The sequence below is a fragment of the Arachis stenosperma genome, chromosome 1 (genome assembly GCF_014773155.1).
Source record: "Arachis stenosperma cultivar V10309 chromosome 1, arast.V10309.gnm1.PFL2, whole genome shotgun sequence".
Lineage (NCBI taxonomy): Eukaryota > Viridiplantae > Streptophyta > Magnoliopsida > Fabales > Fabaceae > Arachis > Arachis stenosperma.
In genome coordinates this window covers 11,096,548-11,105,115 of record NC_080377.1, presented here as the reverse complement: position 1 = coordinate 11,105,115, position 8,568 = coordinate 11,096,548, and the positions used below count along the sequence as shown (strand labels likewise).

The 8,568-nt window shown below is 34.3% G+C and overlaps 1 protein-coding gene across 1 annotated transcript; it reads left to right on the top strand.

Annotated features, from left to right (window-relative positions):
• Positions 1-1,711: 1,711 nt before the first annotated feature.
• Positions 1,712-8,217, top strand: LOC130963037 (putative phospholipid-transporting ATPase 9). Its single transcript, XM_057889213.1, has 11 exons — positions 1,712-3,096; positions 3,309-4,666; positions 4,751-4,861; positions 5,008-5,284; positions 5,381-5,469; positions 5,566-5,674; positions 6,019-6,231; positions 6,325-6,450; positions 6,568-6,666; positions 6,770-6,961; positions 7,263-8,217. Exons 1-11 carry the CDS (start codon positions 2,695-2,697, stop codon positions 7,893-7,895), a joined length of 3,609 nt encoding a protein of 1,202 aa, XP_057745196.1. The 5' UTR covers positions 1,712-2,694; the 3' UTR covers positions 7,896-8,217.
• The last annotated feature ends 351 nt before the right edge of the window (positions 8,218-8,568 follow it).

The window sequence follows — 8,568 nt, the reverse complement described above, 5'->3', positions numbered from 1 at the left end:
CCTAGAATCACTAAATCCACTCTTATTTTCTTCCACACATTTTTCTCCATTTCTTTTTTCTTATGGTGGTAAACGGAAATGGATAAATTCTCTCATTTTTGTTAACAATTGAAAGAATAAAGTGTAATTTTTATTATTAATTTTATAAATGAAACTAAAAATAAATATAAAAAATAAAAAATAAAAAATTATATTTTATATTCTCAATTTTCTTAACAATCGAAAAGATTTATTTTCTGGTTAAACCGAGACAAATTAAAAGCCTTTTTTGTTTCTCCGTTCCCTCTTTCATCATTTAATAAAAATTATTTCTACATCTTTAACAATGTATAAGAACTAAAACGTTCATCCTTAAATGTTTTTTTATTAAGTAAGATATGTTACACCTTTGTTAATTAAATAGATTTTAAATTTTCATTTATTATATTTTAAATTACCATCATATTTAACAATAAAAAATTAATAAAAATAATCAGAATTTATCTTATTTAATATTCATGACTTTTTGTTATCTTCCTAGTATCATCAGTTTAAATTGATAATTTAAAATTAAAAAAAAACCTATTAATTAGGTTAATTATTTTTTATAAGATTATTAAAAGTAAAATTTATTACATTTAAATTAATAGTATATTATTTTATAAAATATATTTTATTATTTTTTTAATACGTATTAATATTTAACAAATATATATTTATATATTTTATATTTAAATAAAATGTTTTATTTTTCTTTATAAAACAAACAAAAATATTTGATAATTAAAAAAATTTATACAGAAACAATTATAATTTCTATTTTTTTTTTTCTCTTTAACATTATCGATTACGGAACACCAGTTAGCAAATAACTAGGTACTAGGTACTTGGGTGGGGAAAAAATGAAGGCAAAAGAGAAAGAGAAAGTAGAAAACTGTAGATTTCAGGTTTTGACTTTGTCAGCAAACAGCATTTGGCATTTGCAATACAATTTGCCATTTCCCTGCCATGACGGCGCATCTTACACTCACTCTTTTCTGACTCAATCCAAACCTTAAACTTCTCTTAGATTCTCTTAAACCCCTACTAATAATAATAACATGCTGAGGTGATGTATCATTTATTCATTATTTACAATGAAATTTTATATTACAGTAATTATTAGAAATCAATTTAGTTAAAAAATTTAAATCTATTTTTATTCTTAAAATGAATAAGTTATGCATGAGTTTGTTTTAAAGAAAACAAATAGACAAGGACTTGGAAGTTGGAATCATATATATTGTTTAAAGTCACACTTATTTTAGACCAAAAGAATATAAGATAAATTATATTTTTTGCTTTTAAAATATTTATTTTTTTAAATAACGTTTTTAAGTTAATTGCTATAATTGAATAAATGAATTATTACCTTTTTTTAGTGTATATATATATATATATTTATTAATTGTTATAATTAATTATATAATTGAATATAATATAATAAACCTGCTATCATCTAAGTTAAGTAGTAAATGTAATTTCTTTCTTTCTTTCTTACATGAACAAGAACAACACAATAAACTTAAAAAAAAAAAACTTATTTTTTATTTTTCTCAATTTGTGTAATTTTCTGACCTGTTTTTACTGTTTAGTTTACAGTAGTTCTGAACTTCTGATTAGACCACCTTATTAGTTATTATTATTATTGAAAATTTGTTCTTATTTTTCTTCTGTTGATTAGTGTTGTTAATGTTTGGTGTTTATTGGATAACGAGAAAATAGAGAGAGAGAGAGAGAGAGACTTGAGTCATCGCCATTGACTAAAGCTTCCCCATTTCTTACTCTTTGAGCTTCCTGGCAAAATTTCTATGCTTCCATTTTCATATCCCATATTCTCTCTTTCCACCATTTTCGTACTCTCTTTCTTCCTGCCATTGAACTTTGTATCTTCTGAATTCTTCACTCTTTGAAACCAAAAAACTGAAATGTGAGATCTGATTGTTGTAAAAAGAAGCTTCTTTGGTTCTTCCACTGTGCTTTCTAGAATGTTCTACTTTCTCAATATTTTCTAGTTCTATTTTTCTGGGGTGTGTTTGTTTTTGGAGATTCCAACATTGCAGGCCTTGTTCTGCTGCAATTCATTGTGTATATCGTTTTGTTTTGTCTCAAAGTCTCAAACTTTGATATCATAATAATCTTCTTTGATCAACTAAACCACAACCTTATTATCCCTCTTGCTGTCTCTTACTCATAAAAGTTTAAATTTTTTTTTTTTATTTTTTATCCCATCATTGTTTTTTGCTTTGTTACTCCACTGCCTTATCAAATTACTTGGTCTTTGAGCTCTTTTCTGTGGGAACCTTTTCTGGGGTTTAGTATCTCTTGCTGGTTGCTGATGCTACCTTTATATAATAGTTGTTATTTTATTCTATTTTTGCTTGGTATATGTGTTAATGGGTTATGGGGTTTTGGGTTGTGTGGGATTTTGGGTAAGTTGTTCCTCTTTGAACAGTCTTTGGTTCATTGATGCCACTGAAGGGTTATGATTTTCAGCCTCTTCATTAGGAATTCTTGTTACTGAGGCTAATTTGTGATTTGGGGTTAGGGAAAGTTGCCATTTTTAATGATACTTGGAGTTGGAATTGGTTTTATCTTAAGAGGGTATTTTCCCCTGCATCTTGAATCTTGATTTCGGATAATCAAATCCGAAAAAGGTTCTGTTTTTGTGAGAGGATGAGGAGTGGTAGGAAAAGGAAGTTGCATTTGAGCAAGCTATACTCATTCACATGCTGTAGAGCATCATCTTTTGAAGATGAATTTTATTCTCAGATTGGGGGAAGGGGTTATTCAAGGGTAGTGTTGTGCAATGAGTTGAATGATTTAGAATCCGAGGTTGTTAGGGACTATGCAGATAACTCTGTTAGGTCTACAAAGTACACCCCTGCTACATTCCTCCCTAAATCGCTCTTCGAGCAGTTTAGGAGAGTGGCTAACTTCTATTTCTTGGTTACTGGCATCTTGGCATTCACCAGACTTACGCCTTATAACGCTGCCAGCGCTATCTTTCCGTTGATTATCGTCGTAGGGGCGACTATGGTGAAGGAAGGCATCGAAGACTGGCGCCGGAAGAAGCAGGTAACTTAAACTCTATGTTGCACAAATAGGAATAAGAGTGTATTTGATGAAAAAGTTTGTTACAAATTAAGAATCTTTAAGATAGTATTTGATGAAACTGTTATCTGTTGCAAATTTCGTTTTATAAGGTTAATGTTTTGAACCATTTTGCACTATGCCTTGCAGCACAAGTGAGTATGTTATATAAATCCTCTGGCAAATTACTTTTGCAGGATATTGAGGTGAACAATAGAAGAGTGAAAGTGCATAAAGGTGATGGGAATTTCGAATATACCGAGTGGAAGAATCTTAGAGTGGGGAATGTAGTGAAGGTAGAGAAGGATGAGTTCTTCCCTGCAGACCTCCTATTGCTTTCGTCGAGTTATGAGGATGCAGTATGCTATGTTGAGACAACGAATTTGGATGGCGAGACAAATTTGAAGTTGAAACAAGGCTTAGAGATAACTTCTTCCTTACATGGCAATCTCAGCTTCCAAAAGTTTAGAGCCACGGTCAAGTGTGAAGATCCGAATGCTAATCTGTACTCTTTTATTGGGAGCCTAGAATTCGGAGACCAAAAGTATCCCCTTTCGCCTCAGCAGCTTCTTCTTCGAGACTCCAAACTTCGCAATACAGACTACATTTTCGGAGCTGTAATCTTCACTGGTCATGATACTAAGGTTATCCAAAATTCTACAGATCCTCCTTCGAAAAGAAGCCGAATTGAGAGGAAGATGGATAGAGTAATCTACTTCTTGTTCTGTATCTTGTTTCTAATGGCATTTGTTGGATCTATTTTCTTTTACATCTTAACTAAAGATGACTTGCAAAGTGGACCAATGAAAAGATGGTATCTAAGACCTGATGATTCTACAGTTTTCTTTGATCCGAAGAGACCGGAAGCTGCTGCTGCATTTCACTGTTTGACAGCATTGATGTTATATGGCTTCTTTATTCCGATATCCCTTTATGTGTCGATCGAGATTGTCAAAGTTCTTCAGAGCATTTTCATCAATCAAGATATCCATATGTACTATGAGGAAGCAGACAAGCCGGCAAATGCCCGAACATCAAACTTAAATGAAGAACTTGGCCAAGTTGATACAATACTTTCTGATAAAACCGGAACTCTTACGTGCAACTCAATGGAGTTTGTTAAATGTTCTATTGCTGGGGTTGCTTATGGCCGTGGCATTACAGAGGTTGAGAAGGCCATGGGTAGAAGAAAAGGTTCACCTCTAAATCATGAACAAGTTATAGGCTCAGAAGCCGACAGCATCAATGAATCTTCGAATGGAAAAGCCTCCATAAAGGGCTTTAACTTCATTGATGAAAGGATAATGAATGGAAATTGGGTTAATGAACCTCATGCTGATGTCATCCAGAGATTCTTTCGCCTGTTGGCTATCTGTCATACGGCTATACCAGAAATGGATGAAGACACAGGAAATGTCTCGTATGAGGCTGAATCGCCCGACGAAGCAGCATTTGTGATTGCAGCCAGAGAAATTGGTTTCGAGTTCTGTAAAAGGACTCAGACTAATTTATCAACATTTGAGTTGGATCCTGAATCTGGCAAAAAAGTTGAAAGGTCAGTAGCTTTTAACTGTTTTATCTTAGTAGTATTTTTATGCTTTAGGGACCTATATTTACATTAGTTAGTCTCATTTTGCAGGGTGTACAAGCTTCTCAATGTTTTGGAATTTAATAGCTCGAGGAAGAGGATGTCGGTCATAGTGGAGGATGAAGAAGGAAAAATTTTTCTATTATGCAAAGGTGCTGATAGGTTGGTAACTGTCTTAGAATAGAAATATAGACACATTGAAAGACACAAACCTATTCAGATATTTGTCCAATCGTTTTTGTCCTAAAACACTTATCAAAGGCAAGTCTAAATGATTTTTGATTGGTTGGCTTTATGTTTTCATGCAGTGTCATGTTTGAAAGGCTAGCCAAGAATGGGAGGGAGTTCCAAGATAAGACCATGGAGCATGTTCATGATTATGCCGATGCAGGTCTAAGAACCTTGATACTAGCCTATCGCGAACTTGATGTGGAAGAATACAAGGAGTTTCATAATAAATTCTCTAAGGCTAAGAATTTAGTTTGTGCGGATCAGGAAAGACAGATTGAGAAAATATCTAACAAGATTGAGAGGAATCTAATTCTTCTTGGAGCCACTGCTGTAGAGGACAAACTCCAAAATGGGGTTAGTTCGGATGCGAAAATACATGTTTTACTCATGAGGATTTCCTTTAGTTGCATAAAACGACTCGAAGTGACACCTTTCGTGTTGTTTTGATAGGTTCCTGATTGCATTGACAAGCTTGCCCAAGCAGGAATCAAGATTTGGGTTTTGACTGGGGATAAAATGGAGACTGCAATCAATATAGGGTACTTAATTCTAATTATGCCTTCTTTTGTTCTTTTACTTCGACTTCACGAAAATAATTGCTTTTCGAGATATCTGAAACAAGAATTGTATTGTAGTTTTTCTTGTAGTTTGCTAAGACAAGGAATGAAGCAGATTATAATTCATTTGGAGAGTCCAGAAATTAAAGCACTGGAAAAGGGTGGAGACAAGCTTGCTATAATCAAGGTAAAACGAAATTCATCATCCTTTTCTGAATCTCTATCTTTTTCTTTATTTTCTTTTGTATACGATTGGGACTTGATTACAAAATTTTAAACTAGAGCTACCTAGTGGAAAAACATTGTAAACACTATAAAGACATGAGTCTAAACTTTTGAACTTTAGGGACCTAATTAAAAACTGAGCGAAATTATCAGGACTATTAGAGTAATTAAACCTTTCAAGATAGAACATGTTGTGGCCTTTTGTGGAACTTTGGAAGTGCGACTGCTCAGCCGGCTATGGTGTTAAGTGATATTTTAGAGCTGAAAATCTATATTCTAAGATTTTTATACCGATTCGTCTTTCAGGCATCTAGGCAAAGTGTCCTCCAACAGATATCTGAAGGTGCTGCACAGCTGACAGCATACAGAGGAAGTTCTCAGCAGGCATTTGCTTTGATCATCGATGGAAACTCACTTGTCTATGCTCTAGACGATAACGTGAAGCACATGTTTCTAGAGCTTGCAATTCGCTGCGCATCTGTTATCTGCTGTCGCTCGTCACCAAAGCAGAAGGCACTGGTATTGGCCTATTATTGCTGCATTGGTAATAAAAAATAAAATAAAAAGGTAGTTTGATTTTGGAAATAACTTTGTATTGTTACTGTCTTGAAGGTTACTAGATTGGTCAAATCCGGAACTCGGAAAACAACATTAGCTATTGGTGATGGAGCTAATGATGTTGGAATGCTTCAAGAAGCAGATATAGGAGTTGGAATTAGTGGAGTTGAAGGAATGCAGGTAATGAAAAACTCCTCAAATGGATTCATTTTTCTTTTCGAGTAAATTAGTTCCTAACAAAATAAATAAAAGACATAAAACTCTAACAACTTATTCATCATTCTTCCCATCCACCAGGCTGTTATGTCTAGTGACATTGCAATTGCGCAATTCCGATATTTGGATCGATTACTTCTCGTGCACGGACATTGGTGTTACCGGAGGATCTCATCTATGGTATTGTCATGCTAATATATTTTGATCTTAACATTCTCAAGATAGGTTCTAAAAGAGTATATGATACTTAATTATGTCAATTTTTGCTTCATTGTTCTGGCAGATATGCTATTTTTTCTACAAGAACATCACATTTGGATTCACTTTGTTCTTATATGAGGTGTATGCATCATTCTCTGGAGAACCTGCATACAATGATTGGCTTTTATCTATCTATAATGTCTTCTTTTCATCGCTTCCCGTGATTGCTCTCGGGGTGTTCGACCAGGATGTATCCGCTCGGTACTGCCTAAAGGTATGGTTTCTACTTACAGTGTAAAATGTTTTAAACAATTGTGTCTAATCACATTCGTTCTTTTTGGATTACCATTCACTCTTGTCATTTAGAAAGTAGTTATTTATCCTGACATAGTGTTGTGATTGGATGCACTGACAGTATATCAAAATTAAATTCTTGAAAAAATTGAGTGAAACTACAAAAACTACTGAGAGATTTGATTTAAGCAAAGATATTACTATAAGCATTGAATTGATTTTTGTTATAATTGCTTGGTTTTCTTCTCTAATATAGTTAGTTCCCTTGTTAATGATGGCAGTTTCCATTGTTATATCAAGAAGGAGTGCAAAACGTCCTCTTTAGCTGGCGGCGAATACTCGCATGGATGCTTAACGGATTCATCAGCGCCATAATAGTTTTCTTCTTCTGCACGAAAGCCATGGAACTTCAGGCCTTCGACGTGGAGGGAAGAACCGCCGGGAGGGATATACTCGGCGCAACCATGTACACTTGTGTGGTTTGGGTGGTAAATTTGCAGATAGCTTTAGCTATAAGTTACTTCACCATGATCCAACATATTTTCATCTGGGGTTCCATTGCATTCTGGTACATCTTCCTCCTGGCATACGGCTCAATGCCACCACATTTTTCGACGAATGCCTATAAAGTCTTCGCCGAGACTCTGGCGCCGTCTCCGATGTATTGGCTTGTCACATTCTTTGTGGTGATCTCAACACTCATACCATACTTTTCCTACTCAGCAATTCAGATGAGGTTCTTTCCCATGTTTCATGAAATTGTCCAATGGATAAGGTATGAAGGGAAGACAAAGGATCCCGAATATTGTAACATGGTTCGCCAGAGATCGCTCCGGCCAACAACCGTTGGATCAACTGCTCGCCTAGCCGCCATGGCTAATGACACGCGAGACAGAACGATTAACCGTAGATAATGCTATCAAGTCCTGTAGTTTATGTATAGATTTGTCAAAAGTATAGTGATTCTCTTTGTTTATAGAAAACCAACATTTTGTTATCATGTTGGGAAGAAGTGTAAAAAGTAAAATAGGGTAAATTTTATGTACACTTATGTTTTTTTGGGCTCATAGATAGAAGGAGTTACTTAGTGTATAGAAGAAGCAAGAATTCTTTGTAGGATAGGGTAGAAGAAGGTGGTTTCTAATCTTTTGTAGAAAATGAAGTTCAATGAACTGAACTTGAGTTGTTCCACATTTTCTTTCAATCATCATATGAATTATTTTGATTTTGGTGCTAGAGATTCCCCTTATTTATTTATCCATTATATATCTGAATTCGACTGGGCAAGAACACTTGGGTTGGTCGAGTGGTCAGCTCACTCGTCTGCTTAAGCAAGTATTAGGAGTTTGAACCTCGCCTTCAACGACACACCCTTAATATATTTTTCTTTTTGACAAATTTACAAAGTGCCATGTTGTGTGACTAAAATGAACGTAATTACTAATTTGTCATCTCAATGTCATCCTCATCATAATGCATAAGTGACTCAATTATTATGTATTTATCACTTTCACCAAACACTTTTGGTTTGGGTATGCATCAATAAGTCAACATCTACATTGACTAAACGGCTTACACTATCCATAG

Bases quoted from the DNA above. Each gene is read 5' to 3' on its own strand.
- LOC130963037 (XM_057889213.1), top strand. From the start codon at position 2,695: ATGAGGAGTGGTAGGAAAAGGAAGTTGCATTTGAGCAAGCTATACTCA. The intron at 6,232-6,324 runs GTATTGGCCTAT...ACTGTCTTGAAG, and splicing joins CACCAAAGCAGAAGGCACTG to GTTACTAGATTGGTCAAATC. The intron at 6,667-6,769 runs GTATTGTCATGC...TTGTTCTGGCAG, and splicing joins ACCGGAGGATCTCATCTATG to ATATGCTATTTTTTCTACAA.